Source organism: Boleophthalmus pectinirostris, unplaced genomic scaffold, assembly GCF_026225935.1.
Source record: "Boleophthalmus pectinirostris isolate CB_2022bp ecotype Guang Dong unplaced genomic scaffold, ASM2622593v1 HiC_scaffold_14, whole genome shotgun sequence".
In the NCBI taxonomy this organism is placed as follows: domain Eukaryota; kingdom Metazoa; phylum Chordata; class Actinopteri; order Gobiiformes; family Gobiidae; genus Boleophthalmus; species Boleophthalmus pectinirostris.
In genome coordinates, this window is record NW_026571047.1 from 864,251 (window position 1) to 884,656 (window position 20,406).

General features: G+C 40.9%; 1 protein-coding gene across 2 annotated transcripts in view; it reads right to left on the reverse strand.

Annotated features, from left to right (window-relative positions):
• Positions 1-4,640: 4,640 nt before the first annotated feature.
• LOC110154053 (dynein axonemal heavy chain 9) overlaps positions 4,641-20,406 on the reverse strand; it is a 567,616-nt gene continuing 551,850 nt past the window's right edge. For both annotated transcript variants that reach the window (XM_020917987.2, XM_055150409.1), the window contains exons 75-78: positions 19,184-19,366; positions 12,573-12,826; positions 11,440-11,575; positions 4,641-4,868 (exon numbers count right to left, since the gene is read on the reverse strand). In XM_020917987.2, the coding sequence (XP_020773646.2) occupies positions 4,641-4,868; positions 11,440-11,575; positions 12,573-12,826; positions 19,184-19,366 (801 nt within the window). The remainder of the gene's footprint in view (positions 4,869-11,439; positions 11,576-12,572; positions 12,827-19,183; positions 19,367-20,406) is intronic.

Here is a 20,406-nt window from a genome sequence, read left to right on the forward strand (position 1 = left end):
CCCTTTTTACTTCCTTCTTAAAACTTATTGCTGCTGTCATCCTTTTGTTATTTTCCATCTTCTTTATGTAACAAACTGAAGATTCATTTATTCCGTAATGGAGCCAACAGCGCAGAGTCCCGCACGGATCCATTTTTGGAGACCCACAGTACAACACTGCACCTGCGCAGTACAGGACTGCACCTGCCCGTTAACCAGGGATTATATCAAATTTTTGTGCTGCCTACGCCACGGACTGAACCAAGACTAACCCAGGACTAACCCAGAACTGATTCCAGGACTAAAGAGGAGGACTAATCCACGACTGAACTAGGAATAAACCAGGACTAAACCAGAACTGAAACAGGACTCACTGTCAGGACGGGGTCGGAGGTGACGCAGGAGAAAGGACCGGCTCAGCTCTGCACCTCACGGATGTAAACGCAGCAATTGCCCGATAGCGCTTTACGGACAAACTGCTCAGCGTTTTCTCTCTTAAGTCCAAGATTAGACCTGGTTTAGACCTGGTTTAGTCCTGACTCATCCGTGTATAATTACTACCCACCTGTAATACACAATAAGCGTTCATACACTGTAAAAAAAATAAAAATAAAATAAATAAATCCATCATATGTAACTGGGTAGAGCATCGGCCAATCACACGCATCTTTACTGCCACACAGCTCCACAACAACTACTCTGACAACACCAAGAGACCAGCAACATCTGAGCCACAAGAACCACATCAAAACAGTGACAGCAGGAGGAGCTTCCTGGGAGAGCGAGGCTGAGTCACATTTCTCTTTCCTCGCTTCCTTTTCCTTGATTCCTCAGCTATCAGCTATCTTAACTATGTCTCAGCTGTCAATCAAATGTGTCATATTAAGTGGTGTCCCAAAGAAAACCACCGAAGGAAGGAGTAAACCTGAGGGAGGCTTCAGGACCTTAGACCTTCAGACCTTAGATAAAAGAATCAGACTTTCTTGGTGTCAGTGAGTGAGTTTAGATCTTCTCTCTTCATGGGTCTTCTCTGTGGGCGGGACTTCCTCACCCATGTCCTGTAGAATCAAAGAGAGGAATCAAGGAGAAGGAAGCGAGGAAAGAGAAATGAGACGTGGCTCTAGTGCCAGAGACGCAGGAAGTGACCCGGGGCTCTTTTATGACCTTCCTGACAGTGCCATCTGCTGGACGTTTGATTTACGCAGAGTTCGCACTTTCACACTAAACAGTATGTCAGCACGCTCGCCCCTCTACAGACCTGACTAACTTGTGGAGGGTACACTACCTGACTCTTTACAAACAATCTGAAAATCTGATACTAATCAATACCAAATCCATTCTAAAAAAAAGTCACGTTCACCTTCTATATATTAAAAACAAGTGCTCCAGTTTAGTTCTAGTTAAGTTCTGGTTAAGTCCCAGTTAGCTGTCATTAAATACTGGTTTAGACCTGGTTTAGTTCTAGATTAGTTATAGTTAAATCCTGGTTTAGTTCTAGATTAGTTATAGTCTAGTTCCAGTTTAGCTCCAGTTTAGTTCTAGTTAAATACTGTTTTAGACCTGGTTTAGTCCTGGTTTAGTCCCAGTTTAGCCCCAGGTTAGTCTTGGTTTAGCCCAGGTTTTATCCTGGTTTAGTTCTGGTATAGTTCTAGTTTAGTCCTGGTTTAGTCCCAGTTTAGCTCCGATTTAGTTCTGGTTTAGTTCTAGTTAAATCCTATTTTAGACCTGGTTTAGTCCTGGTTAAGTTCTAGTTTAGTCCTGGTTTAGTCCCAGTTTAGCTCCGGTTTAGTTCTAGTTAAATACTGTCTTAGACCTGGTTTAGACCTGGTTGAGTTTTAGTTTAGTCTTGGTTTAGTCCTGGTTTAATCCTTGTTTAGGCCTAGTTTAGTCCTGGTTTAGTCCCAGTTTAGTTCTGATTTAGTCTTAGTTTAGTCTTAATATCTAAACTGGATTCACTCCTGTTTACGACCCAACTGGTGTTAACTGAATTTAGACCTTGATCTACTTTAGACCTGGTTTAGGTTTGTTATTATCACTGTGGTATCGACATGTGCATTGAGCAGAGTATTTCTTCGTAATTGTAATGGACTTTGAAGTGTTTGTTTGGTGACAACACGACTACGTTGATGTGAGAATAAATAATGCATCCTAAAGCGTGTGGGACAAAAGCTTTAACACAAACACATGACACTGGTGCTTCTCTGTTGTAAACTCACACAGTGCAAAGTTGAGAAGAATACAGAATGATTCATTGTTTGTCCGACCTTGGCAAAGTCTCAGTGAAGTGAAAAGCACAGAGCTGAGAGCTAAAGTGATGCTTCACAGCTCACATTGCTGGAGTGGCTGTAATAAGCAGTTGTGTGAACCATGTGGAAAGGCCCTCTCCAGAGCTGAGGAGGCCCAGGCGGAGTGGGCCGAGCTGGGCAGGCGGCAGGCTGGTCCCCCCCTCCCCCTGCTACTGTCTGGAGCACTTGTTCTTCTGAAGGACTTTCACATTCACAGTGCCGGCTAATGGGAGCCACTCTGGAGGTAAGCGCTGAAATCCTGGAGCTCACACTTGGGCAAATTGGTGCATTTTAAAAAGACCGAACAGAGGAAATATTGGGCTTGGCTGAGTAAAGACAAGGCAGGAACTTTACTCTAAACACAATTAGGGTTGTCCTGGTTCGACATATAAATGAAAGAGCTCGGATAACATTTTCTGACGCTCTAGATTCAGATCTCTGTTATAATGTTGTTTCCTCATCACAAACAGACCTGGAGGGTATTTCCTGAAGCGAGCTGAAGTGAAAGTCTGGCTTATCTGGGAAGTTCAGGCTTATCAAAGTCTCAGTTCTGTTCACCAAAGTGACTGACCAGAGGTGACACTGAGCTGCAGAAGTAACAAGCACCAGAAAACAAACCTGGTCAGGACCAGACTCACTGTCAAGATTATTTTAGCTCTGTCTCCAAGAACGTCTAAAGAAACTGTTTAGTCCAAAGTTTCACTGGAGACTTTTACCTGCTCCTATACATGTGAGGACAGAAGACACACGTGTGTGAGGACAGAAGACACACGTGTGTGTGGACAGAAGACACACGTGTGTGTGGACAGGGGACACACGTGTGTGTGGACAGGGGACACACGTGTGTGTGTGGACAGGGGACACACGTGTGTGTGGTCACTGCACACATCAAAAAGGCACAAACCATGTAAAAGCCTGTGGGCATTAATGATCTTGCACTTGTGGTGGTTGTGGGGGCAGCTTTGCACTGATTTTATTGGTTCTTGTTACATGTGATGAGTTCTGTTACAGCTTCACTTTCACACACAGCAGAACTTTAGCTCTGCACGACTGTGCATCAGGAAGAGGTCAGGCAACTTCATTCTCCGAGCGTAGTAACACTCCACAGCCTCCTCCTCTCTGTCCACAGAACGACCGAGAGAGGAGGAGGAGAACAGGAGGAGAACAGCAGAGGAGGGGGAGAATTCTCCAAGGAGATAACTACATTTTATGCTGTACTGTGGGATGTTATAGCCAAAGGAACATTTCCTCCTCCAGGCAAAAATAACAGTCAGGTCTGTGGAGATGCAAGCCCGCTCACAGTAAGAAAGTATGTTCTCCAGTACAATAAACACACAAAATGAAGAAAAAAAACATGTGTTGATTTGATGTATTATTATTTTATTTTGTGGCTACAAAGTTACATACTGTGGCTTTAAATAAATGTTTTAACAATCAGAAAAAATGTGTTCCTTGAGTAAATTGTCCCTGCACAGACGGATGATATAGATGGAGGAAAAACTGTGCTGTATTTTTCATTTTTGGCTCTTATTGTTTCTACACAAAGTGTTACTTTACCAGTGTAAAACTCTGCAAAATATTGATCAGAGGTACTACCACACCAAAACAAGTACTCATTTAAATAACTTAGAAATAAATGCTGACCTGAGTCCAGTCCTTTTATGTTTAAACTGACTGGATTTGAGTGATTTTGCTTTCTGACTGAATAATGTGCATAATGTTTTTGTTTCAGCATTATAATTGTTATCAGTAAAAGTTATATTTGATTTGAACATCAAATCTGGGGGCACAGATACGTCAATTTTATGCAATTTAAAATAAAAATCTTCAGACAGTTCCTTTAAACGTCTGACTCCAGTTCAGTTCTGTTACAAATGTGTTGAAGTCTTCTGGACCTGAACATACACCAGCAGTCAGAACACTTACAGACATGATTCATGCAACATGCAACATGTACGGAATTATGGATTAAAGAAAAAAAGTTAAATCATTTGACTAAATGTGTTTAATATTTTAGTTGAAATCCTCAGAGTATCGACCCTTTGCTTTGTCAACAGAGCTGCAAACCCTTGGCCTCCGCTCATTGAGTCTCCTGAAACGTGTTTCACTTCACTGTGAAGAGTCAAGAAATGCCACATGCAAAGCAGTGATCAAAGCAAAAGGGTGACTATGTTTTATTTTATTATTATTACCATGGTGACACATTGCACACATTAGCAAACGCAAACAAAAAAGTCAAAAAAGATGATGATGCCTTCAGTGAGAATCTCCATTGTAAATTATCACGAAAAAAACCCCCAAAAAAACAGCTGCAACAGTGTGACTGGTGTGTAAACAATATGTTTCTCGTGAGCTTTCTTGTGTACATGGACAAGTTCATATTTGCAGCAGGAGGGCGACTCCGGCCAGGGTCCACTTGGACGGTCTGTCCTTGGTGCGGAGGTGGAAGGTCCAGACGTAGGTGGGGCCTCTCTGTCTGGTCTTGTACAGGGGGCAGGGGTACAGGCTGCGCTGATCCTGTTTGTCCACAGGCACCGCCCGGATGAAGACGAGGGGCATGGAGGGGGTCAGCTCCTTCAGCCGGGAGTCCACCATCAAACCACTCTGCAACACAAACCAACACCCGGGTCAGGAGCCAGTCTGGACATGGAGCCTGAGTTTACAAGAGACAATGTGAAACCTGAGACATTCACCAGTGACCACACTCACATCTCTGTGAAGTACTGCAAAGTGTGTATTCTGAAAGTTACTTATAATGTTGTTAACTATTCATATATAATAGTTAACAACATTATAGTGAAGATTTTAATATATTTGCTAAATGTGTCTTGCCCCAGTGCATATATTGTACACTGTAGAATATATTTTATATGAAGTAAAAATAAGTCAGCTGAGTTTTGTAGAGCAAAGGACCCCAACCTCCGGGCTGTGGACCGGTACTGGACCGTGGGTCATTTGGTACCAGGCCAGGACTAAAACCAGGACTAAAATCAGGTCTAAACCAGGTCTAAAACCAGGACTAAAACCAGGACTAAAACAGGATTTCACCAGGACTAAACTATGTTGTTATGTTTATGTGTGGACGTGTCTCCTCCTGTACGCCGTGTCTTCTCATGTACGGCGCTTGGACCGTGCATCCTTCTAAACCAGGGGTGTCAAACTCATTTTGGTCCGGGGGTCGTATCCAACCTACTTTGATCCCAAAGGGGCTGGATCAGAAAACTCATGTCATATAAACCCCAAAAATAAAAATAAGTTCAAATATTTGTGCAGAGAAACACAAATCTGTTACAGAAATCTTTTTTAATTGATGAACTCTTTCTTTTACAAAAATATTATAATATTATTAACAACCTGAAACTTTAAGAAAAATTCAATTTCAACACAATGTTTTAACATGAACTTGTTTGCAAATAGGAATAAGTCAATTTTTCTTGGAAAATCCTGCACTTTTCTCATGTTGGACATTTTTCTGATGAGGGTGTCACGGTCAACAGTCAAAACGATCGTCCTTTAAGAGCGTTTGGAAAGAGACAAGTCTTCATTTGTGCTGCTCTGGTGGGAGGGGCCACGTACAGAGACGCTGGAGACACTGCTGTGATAAACACAACAGAAAATTAACAAGATTTTAATAGAAAAGTTTATTAAATATTTTAGTAGAAAATCAGATGAGGGCCCGATTAAAGGTCTTGGAGGGCTGGATCCAGCCCCCAGGCCGTATGTTTGACACCCCTGTTCTATACTAATACTGTCAGACATAAAACCAGTCTGTGGCGCTACAAAGGTTGGGGACCATGCTGTAGAGGATTTGTCCACTGATCCAAAGGTTGGTTGAGGCGATTCCAGCTTCCATAGACGAATGATGTTGTTGTGTCCTTGAGCAAGACACTTAACCCACCTCACCCCAGTGTCTGTGTACACTGGTGTGTGAATGTGTGTGTGAATGTTAGACTGGTTGCACTTTGAGCACTGAGGGAGGAAAGTTCTACAAAAATGTGAGCATTTACCTTTTTCCACGCTGCCTGTGAAAGTTGTATAAAAGTATAAAGTCATTGTGGAGAATAATGAGGATGCTCTGAATGGCAAAGGTAAAGTAGGTGAGGAATAAGTTTGGACCACTGCAAACCATTTAAAGTGACTAGTTCTGTTTTTCACATTTTTAAAACAGTAAAAATCAGGCACAGTGCGTTTTGATTAAACTAATAAAAATGAATCACAAAACCTTTGTTTTGTTAAATGAAAGTTTAAACTTCTTCGTGCATAAATTGAAACAGTATTTTGGATGAATGCTCACTTTCTGTATTTTTGTACTTTTCTTTTCAACTTTCTTCCACAAATGATCACTTAACTGATCGGATAAATATTTACCACGGCAAACATCAGCTCCACATCACGACTAAAATGAACTCAAATCAGGAACGCAGTCTAAAGCAAAATGTGCATAATCTAATGCTGCTTTAAATGTGCTGTCCTTTTCACTGTTTTTCACACAGAACCTTGAGACATAAATAATGAAAAGCGCTTCATCTTTTCACCGCTAAACTGTAACAGAACTTTAGTGGAGACCCAGTGTGTGCCCTTGGCTTTACACCGCTCCTAATAACACATTCCACTTGATGTGTAATTAAAAAGTTCAGAATAAGTCTCATGATGAGTTGTGTTTTGGCTGTCACTGCACTTCGTCGGCGTATATACTTTTGTCTGGACTTTGGAAAGTTGCTGGTTGGATTCTCAGCGTGCTGCTTGTGTCCTTGGAGGAGAGGGAAAGTCAGGCTTTGAGTTTGACTGGAGCAGGGCTGAAAAACATGGCTCTCATTACCGCAGCTACAACATGTGTGCGTGTGCGTGCGGGTGCATGTGTGCATGTGTGACTTTGCGAGATGCCGAAGGACACGCACTAATCGTATGTAAACTGCAGGCTTAAAAACACGATTATTATGATCTTGTTATTTGGAGTGGGCCCATAGTGGAGTCTGCCACATGCTGTTCTTTAAGAGTGGATGACAGGCTTGCATGCTTTTCTAATTATGACTTAGTTTGGTGGATTAATGACCGTGGTAAATGTTTATCATAATTTTGTATCAGTTAAATGGCAGTTGGTGAAGAAAAGTTGAAAAAACATAACAAAAAAGTAAAAAATCCAAACTGCAGAGACTATGGGCTGTGCACAAGGAACACAATTTTCTAACATTCAAACTAAGATTTTTCTTTTGGTAAATTTTTAAATATAACCATATTAAAAGTCCTGTATTACCCAAAATTGAATCCTTTAAGCCATGTTAGAATGTTGTTACCTCCTTAAAAACTACGGAAGCCGAGAGATGTCACAACAAACGTCGCAACAAATACAAATGTGACAACACAACAAAAAGCCACAACACATTAAAAAGCCACAACGGAAGTGACCGTGGGACTCTATTTTCAAGTGGCATATCAAGTGGCAAGTGAAGAAGAAGAACTACAACATGAAAAGTAAAGGAATGGAAAAGTTGGAAACGTGAGTAAAAGTAATTGTTTTATCATTATTCATTTCATGTTGTAGTTCTTCTTCTTCACTTGCCGCTTGATCGGTCCGTCGGAAAATAGTGTCCCGCGGTCACTTCCGTTGTGGCTTTTTAATGTGTTGTGGCTTTTGCGTTTGTGTTGTGGCGTTTGTATTTGTTGCGGCGTTTGCATTAAAATAGAGTCCCGCGGTCATTTCCGTTGTGGCTTTTTTTGGTTTGTTGTGGCTTCTTGTTGTGTTGTCGCATTTGTATTTGTTGTGGCGTTTGCGTTTGTTATGACCCCTCTCGGCTTCTGTAAAAAACAGACCTGGAGTTGTGTTTTGTTTTATTCACACTTCTGTCTTCACGTCTGTCAGCTGTCATTTTCAATGTTATGAAGTTGTTACTTGAATCACAAAACCTTAGTTTGAGGCGATTCCAGCTTCCATAGACGTTGTTGTTCTGCTCCCTGCTCTTCCTCAGAGTCACGTGATGTTGCTGTGACGTGTCGCTCAGCTGATTTAAACAGGTTTTGGTGAAATCTACAGTCCCTCTTCCTCAGGACAGTGTCCCAGGTGTGAGCGACACATCACAACAACATCATGTGACTCAGAGGAAGAGCACTAGTGAGCTGTTGCAATTGTAAGGTATGAATACAAACTCTTGGTCTGAAAAAAAGAACCTACTAACATAAATTCCCACTCTTTTTCAAAATTTCAAAACTTTTCCATGACTTTTTCATGACCTAAAGTGAATTGTACATGTATTGATCAGACTTTTAAGGCTAAATATGAAATGCGAACTCTTTCCACTCACCTTATGGTTTGGGATTATAGTTTTTGAACATTCAAAATCCTGTCAGTGCGTTTATTGTCGTCTCTTTTAAACAAAAGGTGTAGACGTTCAGAAATAATCAGAACAGACTCATGAGAACTTAACAGAACACTGGAGTTGCTTGAAAGAAATACTAAAATTCCATGACTTTTTTCAAAACTTTCATTGAATTTACAAAATTCCATGACTTTTTCAGGTCTGGAAAATAATATTTTCAATTTCCATGACTTTTCCAGGATTTCCATGACCGTGGGAATCCTGATTATCGGACCAAATTAACCTGTAACTGTAAATTTCAAGTAAATAAACAGCTCCTTTTACCTTATGTTCAGCAGCGATTGGAAACCCCAAGGCTGAAAAGATCCAAATGATTCTAGAGAAAATGTATGGGGTTTAAAAACACAGTGGAGCACTTCCTGTATTACCACATGGCATCACAAGGTGGAACAGAGTGTTTTGCTGAGAAGAACTCAGCTTAAATCTACAGGGTTTGTGTGTTAAACGTGTGAATGAAACAACACACAACCGCAGGTGTGTGTGTGATGAGGAGACAACATTACAGCACAGAGTAGATTGTGTAATACCGGCTCTTTAACTGAATAACTGTTGGCTAATGCTATCTAGCTTGTGACTGTAATGTTATTCGAGAGGGACTTGCTTAACAGCACAAATCAACTAAAAAAAACATCCTATCAGCATGTCAGCCTCCCACCTGCTCGTGCACCTGTGAGCCGAGCCTGTTGTGACTAAACACTCCATGACAATCTCTCACAAAGTGCTTCAGATCATTACTGCAATTACCCCGACCCAGCACACTCCAGACGCTGCAAGGGCCTGCATCAGCGTCAGCAGCATTATTGGTTAAGTTAGTTATTTCAATCACCTCCTAAATTAGAAACAGAGTGGCAAATGTGCTAAGAATTTCCATTGGGATACAAATAATGCCAGATTTGGTGTTACGTACTTTAAAGAGCTGATATTACAGCATTTTCTGATCTACGTTCTAATGTTTCTTCATCACAAACACACCTGGAGTTGTGTTTTGTTTCTTCCACACAAACTTAACACACAAACTCTGCACATTTAGGCTGAAATCTTCTCTCAAACTGAGAACACTGTTCTACCCTGTGATGTCATGTGGTAATACAGGAAGTGTTCCACTGCGTTTTTAAACTCCATATGCCTTCACTAGGATCATTTGCAGAATTTCATCTCTATGAACTAAAAGTAAAAGGGGTGTTAACTTGAAAATAGGGTTGGGCGGTAATATGGTATTACAATATCTCGCAGTATCAAAAAGTAGCAGTTTCATTACCGTCATTTTAAATACCTAAGGACCTAATATAATATAATAATTTATTGATACCTACATTTGTTTGCTCAGCACAAATGAATGTGTGGTTGTATTTTCAGTTTAATGTAATCATGATTTAAAACTAATAGTGTCTATAATGTTTCTTTTAACAGTCACGTGACAGATCATAAGGGAGATCAAGACAAGGTGGCAAGTCCGGCTGCAAGCGATTTGGTCCCCCCCAAAAATACTAGTACTTCTACAATTTTGCAGCATTTTGGCTTCAGGCCACATTTGTTTACGTTTAACAGAAACAAAACTTAAAACCGAATGCCTAATTTGCATAAACTATAAAGCGTTGATAAAAACTGCTCGCTCCTTATGAGCTGATGTGATTCAGCTTCTGTAGAACTAAATGACATGACTCAGGGGAATATGTGTGTTCTTTCTGTGACAGAGGATGTGCTGCTGATGGTGAGTCTGTTCTGTGTGTGTATCACATTGGAGATGGTTCATGTGAAACTTTTCACAGATTATACGTCTGAGAGTCGTACACACAGACAGTACATCAGTGCGGCTTCGTAGTTTACCAAAGTCGTACCTAAACATTTTGGTAATATGGTAATACTGTATAACCTGGTAAAATCCTTTTTAGAGAATTTTAACGGTATCAAAACTTGGATACTGCCCAACCCTACTTGAAAACTACCACTGCATGACATCACAAGGTGGTGCAGAGCATTCTGAGCTTTGCAGGTGTTCACAGACTAGGTTACAGAATACATAAACATGCGTGACTGAAATGAAATGCAACATTATAACATGACTAAAAGCTCACAAGAATCAATTTTGTGTAGTACAGGACCTTTAACGAATGATTGTTGTATTTTTGTATATGTAGTGCCATACTATAAAGAATATATTTCATTCCATTTCAAATCTCTCAAAGCTTTGCAGCAGACTGTCGTCGAACAACTGAAGAACTAAAGAGAAACAGATTAGTGCTGAAAAATGATCCTGTTTCCTCGCAGTGAATTGAACTATCTTCAATTAGTCACTGGATGTAGTGTGTTATAATAGCAACGAGTAATAGACATGTTACATTTATTTGACTCAGTTAAATGAGTGTTGATTTGAGTAGAGATTGCTCTTGTGTATAGTTAATAGTTCTGACTCCAGGTAATGTGAGACATAATGAATAATGCAACAGCAGCTGAGTCCAGTCCAGGACTTTATTATGGGTTTGTAGATGAATGGGAGTGCAGCTCGATGAAGGGGATTAGGAAGGGTGGAGTAGGCAGGGATTATAGAGGAGTGATTGTTCAACATTTACACACTAATCCATTTGGGAGATTAAGAACTCCACGATATCAGGCAGCTTCAGCACAAAGAAAATCAGGTGCATTTCTTTGCTTTCCCTTAATTGCTGTATTTTGTATTCTTATTTTAACATAGTAAAACTTTTGTTATTGTAAACAGACTTTATAAATATTTTGTAAGTAGATTTTGTTTAAGAATTTAGCACTGTATCATGTAGAGGCGTAGACCCCATCCCTGGACATACCTGAGTGTCCCAGCGGGCCCCCTCCATGTAGAGTCCGTGCACATAGGCCCCATCTCTGGGGGCTGAGCTGAGGTCCTCACGGCTCTTCTTTGTCACATCACACTGCAGACACATGCTGTCCAGGGGCCACGCGTTCCTAAACACATACATCAGGACTTTGATGCTCTACTTGAGTTTCCTTTTCATTTAAGTTTGAATTTTATTTCCTACTAGGAGGACTCAAATATACACTGAGTAATAATGTGTTTAATGCAGCTTTGTGAACATTTGTTTATATTTTACAAAAATAAAACTTAAAACCACATGACTCATTTGCATAAACTATAAGCGCTGAAAAAAACAGCTGACTCCTTGTGCACTGATGCAGTTCAGCTTCTGTCTGAGTAAAGGACTCAGTGGAAAATATGTGTTCTTTCTGTGACAGAGGATGTGCTGCTGATGGTGAGTCTGGTCTGTGCTTCTATCTTGTTGGAGATGGTTCATGTGAAACTTTTCAGAGTTTATACTTTGTGAGACTCCTGACTATCGTAGCTGTAATGCCCTGACAATTCATCAACCAGTGTGACTTCATAGTTTATCCAAGTCGTACTAAAATATTTTGACAGATTTTTGAGCTCTGTGTACCACATAAAAATCAATTTGGGGTCAGTAAACACAACCAGAATTAATACACAAGGTGCACCGGATTATAAGGCGCATTGTTGATTTTTGAGAACATTAAAGGATTTTCAGTGTGCTTTATACTGTAGTCTGAAAAATACAGTATGTGGTCTTTTTCATAGTTCCTATAGAAACAAACATGGATTCATAGAACCATAGTTACAATACATATATACCTTTCAGTTTCAGGCAAAACCATTCTAAAACAGTTCAGGAAAAGTCAAACTGTGTGCTTGTTTGAGTGAAAATCTCGTTACTACACTAGTTTTAATACTGATTAGTATCTGAGACACTTGAGTGAGAACAGGCTCCAGAAAATAACAACACCTTCCTATACTTTACTGTTGGTGACCTTTTATAGAATTACTAGTATATGATTTCCGATCATACAGACTTGCACTGACCCCTCAGAGCTGTAGGATTTATATAGCTACAGTATTTATGTACAAATGGAAAAGCATGTGAGCTCTTACTTTCGTGCCGAGGCCTGCATGATGGCTGTGAGGAAGGACTGTGGGTTGAAGAACCCAGAGAGCCAGACTGCGGGGGGCAGGCTGAAATCTGCTGCCCAGGCCTCCAGCTCTCTGACCCGCAGCAGCAGGTCAGTGAACCAGAGCGTGAGGCCACACGCAGAGGGGTACGCCCGCTTCACCCAGCCCTCTGGAACCACGTCCAAGAACAGCGACGACTGAAGGCTCTCCATCTCAGCGCTCATGGACAGCTCCCCCTGTGGACCACAGGGTTACATGTAAGTGTCAGAAAATCATATCAGGCCACAAATGTCACAAGACCAAAAAAAAAAAGTTACAGATAAGATACTGTGGAACATTCAAGGAAAAGCAATAACAATGGGATCTTCAAAGCTGCAACATATACACACCTATAACAAAACAATGAAATTAGCCTCAATAAATCATGATAAAACACTTAATTACCATACCATACAAACTTTATTTACAAAGCACTTTAAAAATTTCACATTTGGCCAAAGTGCTGTACACAAACTCAGGACACACAAGGACACCACAGTACAACACAAATGCAATATAACCACTATAAAAAAAACACTGAAAATAATAAGATACTCAACAACAAGAAATGTACATGTCACTTGTTAAAATTTTTAGGAGTGATTTAAAAACAGATACAGACTCTCTAATGGAATCTAGTTCCAGAGCCGTGGGGCACATGGGCCCCATGAAATTCAAGTTTAGTCTTTGGGATGGTGAGATGGAGCGGCTCTGCTGACCTGAGAGTGTGAGAGGGGGCGTAAGGGTGACCTAAGAGTGTGATAGGGGGCGTAAGAGTGACCTGAGAGTGTGAGAGGGGGTGTAAGGGTGACCTAAGAGTGTGAGATGGGCATAAGGGTGACCTGAGAGTGTGAGAGGGGGCGTAAGGGTGACCTAAGAGTGTGATAGGGGGCGTAAGAGTGACCTGAGAGTGTGAGAGGGGGTGTAAGGGTGACCTGAGAGTGTGAGACGGATGTAAGAGTGACCTGAGAGTGTGAGAGGGGGTGTAAGGGTGACCTGACAGTGTGAGAGGGGGTAAGAGTGACCTGAGAGTGTGAGAGGGGTGTAAGGGTGACCTGAAGAGTGTGAGAGGGGGTGTAAGAGTGACCTGAGAGTGTGAGAGGGGGTGTAAGGGTGACCTGACAGTGTGAGAGGGGTGTAAGAGTGACCTGAGAGTGTGAGAGGGTGTAAGGGTGACCTGAGAGTGTGAGAGGGGGTGTAAGGGTGACCTGAAAGTGTGAGAGGGGGTGTAAGGGTGACCTGACAGTGTGAGAGGGGGTGTAAGAGTGACCTGAGAGTGTGAGAGGGGGTGTAAGGGTGACCTGACAGTGTGAGAGGGGGTGTAAGAGTGACCTGAGAGTGTGAGAGGGGGTGTAAGGGTGACCTGACAGTGTGAGAGGGGGTGTAAGGGTGACCTGACAGTGTGAGAGGGGGTGTAAGGGTGACCTGAGAGTGTGAGAGGGGTGTAAGGGTGACCTGACAGTGTGAGAGGGGGTGTAAGGGTGACCTGAGAGTGTGAGAGGGGGTGTAAGGGTGACCTGACAGTGTGAGAGGGGGTGTAAGGGTGACGTGAGAGTGCGAGACAGGGTTTAGAGGTGACCTGACAGTATGAGAGAGGTTGTAAGGGTGGATTAGATCAGAGAGGCAGGAGGGCCATGCAAACACTTACAAGTAAATAAAATAATTTTAAAACTGATTCTAAAAGACACTGGGAGCCAGGCTTAATACATATTTAATAAAGAGGGAGTCTTACACACCATTTACTTTTTGGAGCTTCTTATCTTGCATCGTTGTACGTCTCCAAACCCTCCTTATGTTTAGTGTAACAGAAGCAGTGAATCAGAATATGTTTGATTGCCATTATCACTGAGGACTAAGAACTTGCTCCCAAGCCTGCATCAACCATCATCCTGTATGTTCTTTTCACACACAAAACACACAACAATACACTACAACTTGTACACTAATTGTGTTGTAATAGTGCTCTGAAGGGGGAGTGATTTAGCTCAGGAAAAAAGTGAGGGGAGGCTCAGAGTATCAAAAAACAAAAGTGAAACCAATTAAACATTTAAATACTAAGTAATTAAATAGTTTTCGGTGAATAAATCATTTTCAAAACAGTAAAGGGTAACATGGTGATCTAATATGTGATGTGGTGGCATACGCTGGCTAAATCGTCAAGGTGTGACAGGGCCTTCATATCATGGTCCCACCAAATGAAAATATGTTTTTGTCTTTTATCTGTCCATGGATGTTCAAAGCATTAGTTAGATGTGTTTCAGTTGCATCAGTTAGCTGTTTGTTAATTAGTTACTAAGCCTGAGTCATTCCAGTTCATTGTGATGTTTATGTTTGTGTTGATGCTTTAATAAGGCTGTGAAATGTTGTTATTATAAAGTTTGACCAAAGTTCCATAGTTTGTCCGGTGTGTTCTCTTCTAGAATAAGTACAATAGCATTTGCATATGTAGTAGAATACAGACTATAGCTCCTCTCCTAACGGCTCCTCTGGCTCTTATCTATAAGGCTGCAGTGCTCTCTCTAATACTCACCTGTGTAATGGCCTAGTCTGGGGGGAGCAGATAGCTGTGGGGTGTGGGGGGGGGGAGCGGCTCTAGGACTGGTTTGGGGGCCTCAGCTTAAAGTGCATATGGCAGGATTTCATGTTTTTCTAATTATGACTTGGTTTGGTGGGAAAGAACCTGTGCTGAATATGTATCATAGCTTTACAGTTACAAATTAAACCGATGTATGACATTTTAAACATTCATTTAACAAAGGAAACATCGACATATATTGTGTATTGTGCTAATTATTATGTAATTTCAACAGGTTTTGGCACTTATCAAAAGAACTGTATGTAAGATCCATAAACATGAGCTGTCTGTGTCTCCAGATATGATGTAAACACTGAATATTCAAATCAAATACAGCTTTTACTGATCATTGGAATGCTGATGTGTTCTTTGCTGTATAATTTTGTGTTTTTCTCAAGATGATTATTCAATTAGAAAGCAGAATGAGTCTCGCATTTGGTTTGACAGTTTCAACGCTGAAATCCAGTTGGTTTAAGTCTTCCAGACTGACGGTATCATACATGGTAATATTTTTTATATAACTATACATAACTTTCCAACCATAAAAGATAGAAACTTACTTTTTACCCCATGAAAAGCTGACAGCTGCATCTTTCCAAGCATATACCAGCATTATCCTACATCACAGGGTGCGTGATGATATAGGAAAAAAAGGGTGTCCAATAGGAGCTTTGTTTTCAGCCAAACTCATGCGCTCCGTCCATTTTGATTGGGCCAAACTTTGCCAAAGAGTGTAGTGAGTCAAAATGGTCGATGCTCTGAGTGTCTGTGTTTGTAATGATTGAAAAAGTCGCTCTAAGTGCAGTTATTCTCAAATAAATGGAAAATTACACATCTTGGTCTGTGTAAGCAGACCGTGCTATTTTTATTTTCAGGTTTATTTGAGTCCAAATGTCCAAATCCAAATGTAATAAAGCCCATGGAAATGCAGGAAGTGATGTGGCTCTGTGTCCTGGACCTGACACCAGCTGTTTCCATGACTGACACCAGGAAAGTCCAGGAAACATTGCACTTTTTTGTTTGGTTGTTTGTTTTGTGGCATTAAGGTGATTTTGAGTTACTTACAGACTTTTTTTTTTATGCCCAAAAAGTTGTTTATACATGTTTCCTGTGTGTTTTGTATGAATTTCTGTGAATTTTATGCTCTGTTTTTTGTTTGTTTGTTTGGTTGTTTTTTTTTCATTTGTATTTTTGGTCTTATAGATTTTATTACAGCCTTATGACACAACTACAGCAGCAGATTGTGAAATAACACTTCATTACGGGGTAAAAGGAGGAGTTTTAATAGGAAAATAACTAAAATACTAATTGCCCTTAGGCCTTGACTCGCTCTGATCCGAATGTACCTAAACCCTGGCAAGGTAACAGTCATGGAATTATCTGTACGTATGTCATATCTGCTGCTCATACCCAACCAGGAATTAGGCCTAAAATCATATACTAAATATCCTAAATGATATGAAGTAAAATTCTAATTAAAAGATGATGTTAATGAGTAATCTAACGTGTCCCATGCGCTTTAAACACACCTGATCTCAGATGTGGAGCAGGATGTGTCAGGATGATGGAGGAGACCTTTTAAGCGTAACAAGTTGGACTGCATACACACGCATACGAGCGCCGGATCAGATGAGACTGTGCTGAGATAACACCGCCGCTGTCAGGAAGACTTATGCCCCCGAGTCCGTTTGTCCTTCACAGGCTACCGTACACTCCCCACATGTAACCGCCATCACTGTTCTTTATGAGGGCGATAACTGCGCACATTTATCCAAGCACGCCTTCTCCCTGAACCCTCAGCTCTGTTAGGTAGCCCGTGTCACCAAGGCTAACACCCCGGTACTCCCTATTTATTTGTCGCCGTGGCTACAGATGGCGTAGTGTTAAGATCACAGGGAGATTTATATGAGCGTGTGCAGATGGAAGGCTCACCGTGCTCTCCGCCCACTGACACACTATAGATGTCTTGTTCATTCAGGCGGTGGCAGGTTTTACATAGTGTACGGCACACACGAAGATACTGCTGATACTAAAAGTGCTGAAGCTACAGAAGAGACCTGTGTGAAGGTGGCCCTCATCAAACGCAGTGCTGAGCTGCAAAAAGTTTGGTTTGTGCGATTATGGTTCTTAAGATATTAGCAGTTTTATTTTGGGCAGATGACGTCATCCAGCCCCTTAAAATGTTAAACAGCCTCAAAACAGGAAGAAAATTCTACCAGACGTTTGTATTTCATTTGTGCTGTTTTGTGATGTGACTATTTTCATTTGTGTGAGTATTTCTAAAATTATTTCCATTTTTCTAAAATGAATTAATCAGCTGACGGCAGCGGCTTTTGCAAAACTCAACAAAACTAGTGAAGAGAAATGATCGGAGGCTGTGGAAAAAGTCTGTATCAGTCTTAAGTCATTTTCTAATGATTCAAATTTTATAATAATACAGACTTTTCCAAAGCCTCAGATCATTTCTCTTCACTAGTTTTGCAGAGTTTGCCACTATCAGCCGAGTGGAAATTGCGTCATATAATTTCCACAAAAAAGAATAATTAATAATTTTAGAAACAGATCACAGGCTCTAAAATTGTGAGCACAATCACATCAGCTGTTTCTTGTCTACAGTAAAACCTCTCGCTCTGAGACTCTGAGAGCTCTGCACTCCTGGTTTAGATACAACGCAAAACTGTGTTATTATTATTTATGAAATGTAGTGCAAAACTTCAGATATGATTTTTAAAGCATAACAGATTGGAGATAAAGTCCTGTGGAAGTTGAGTCACCGTGGTGAATCTGCAGCTTCATCTTGATCCGTGCGCTGTGTGGATGTAAACACACACACACGAGGAACCAAACTCACAGTTTTTATTTCAAGAACTCCTCAAACTGGATTCACAGTGTGGGTTTGTGGACTGGATGCCATTATTTGTGGAGGTCATATTCTATGGATAAAGTGGATGAGATGCTGCACTTTATATTTAAAACTTTACGAGAGGTGAGGAATAATTTTCTCATTATTTTCACTGTTTCCTGAGTTTGTCTGTTGTGCCTTTGTATGCATCATTCCTCTGTCCCAGACACTCTGTTTTATTGGTTGTTACCGTGGCGTTGCTGATGTTTGGTGGTTATACACACACGCACACACACAAGGAGCGCAATGGCTTCAAAATCGTGTATGAAGACAAAAAGTCAGGTCATGCCTCCCCAAACTTGGGAAAAAGCAGATCATAGCCAAAATCAGGCAAATTCTCCTTTCTTATATGAGGCCTACAACACTGACATCCATATAAATATCCATAGACACTTCTAGAATGTTCAAACATGGTAATGTATACATTATAAATTATAGATTCAAACAAGGACTTTGAAGGTTTTATATCTCAGATAGAAAGTGGCCTTTATATGTTCATTATATATATATATATATATATATATATATATATATATATATATATATATATATATATATATATACATTTGACAACGTATAATAACATTGACAACGTTCAGTCAATGTACCAGTTAAACTGTGCCTGTAATTGTCACTCCACATACACACCTGGAGTTGAAGTGGAAGTGAAGTGGAAGTGAACAGCTCCTTTTACCTTTTGTTTCGCAGAGATTCCAGGGATGAACTGATCCAAAAGCTGCTAGTGAAGGTGTATGTTGTTTAAAAACACAGTGGAGCACATTCTGCATTACTACATGGCATCACAAGCCATGTACACAGCCTAAATATGCAGGATTTGTGTGTTAAAAATTATATGGAAACAACATTAGAACATAGATCTGGCATAAGTCTCTTTAAAATACCAGAATATTATAAGCCCAGTGTGACAGTCCAGTGTGACAGTCCAGTGTGACAGTCCAGTGTGACAGTCCAGTGTGACAGTCCAGTGTGACAGTCCAGTGTGACAGTCCAGTGTGACAGTCCAGTGTGACAGTCCTGTGTGACAGTCCTGTGTGACAGTCCAGTGTGACAGTGTACCTTGAGTCCCAGGCTGAGTTCTCGCAGAGACCTCTTCATCTCTTGGGTGAGCAGGTTCATGCGCTCACACTCCTGTAGCGCCACCACCTGGTAGGGCGTCCTTTCCTCAGCTTTACTCAGGAGCTCGGCCATGTTGAACTCCTCTGGCAGCTTCTCCAAGAGCTCCTCCAGCACCGCTCGCACCTTCAACACACACACACACACGTCAACACAACTGCACACTGACTATTTGTGTTTTTACATACATCATAGATCACCATGCTGCCTTTTATTGTTTTGAAAATGCTGTATTTATTGAAAACAGTGTATTAATGTTTTATTAATGCTTTATAAATTTATGTGTACATTTTATTTGTATCTATTAAGCACGTGCATCCTTTCAGCACTGAAAAATCTCTATTCAACAAAAAAATGACATATTTTCAAAGTGTCTGTGATGTTCTCTTGTTGTATAAACCCTCAGTCCAAAAATACATTCTGTCACTGGACAAAAGTTTTGGAGTGAAGAGCATTCACACGTCCAAGCGGCGTCTTCAGCTCTGGTGGATAGTGAAACGTCTTCCCTCCAAAGCTTTTGTCCAGCTGACAGAATGACATTTTCTTTTGCTGTGTGTGAAATGTTTTTTGTTTTTTTTTTTTTCATATTTTCGTGCTGTGTTTATTTGATTACATTTTTATTTATGTATTATTATTTATTCATTTTTTATTAGTTTCACCAAATGTATTGATTTGTCCAACATATAACTTTGACTCTCCATCGTCTCTGTGTAGTATTTCCACAGTGACAGTGTTTTGACTAGTAGCTCGCTGCACACCTGTTTGTGTCAGATGTAGTTACAAAGTTTGACAGGCTCAGACAGTGTTGTGCTCCACAGACAGCTGCATACATATTCATCGAGAGATGATTTGTGCTCTGACAGCTCTTTGTTTTGGAGATGAGTCTGGAAATCAATGCTGTTATCGGGCTGGCGTTGGTACGATGGAGGCGAGCGTCCGTGTCAAGGTTTTCCCAAGCCTCCGGAGCTGGTGATCAATGAAAGGCTTAGTATCCCAGCGGAGGATATAGACCATCACCCGTATGGATCTGTCCACACATCAGAGCGTCAGAGCAGGAGGGAAGGAGCACACACATCAAACAGAGGCCGGGGGACGGGTGTGGTCCACTAAAAACTACGACATGTCATTAATAACAATCGAATGTAAAAATTCTATTCTGTCAACTG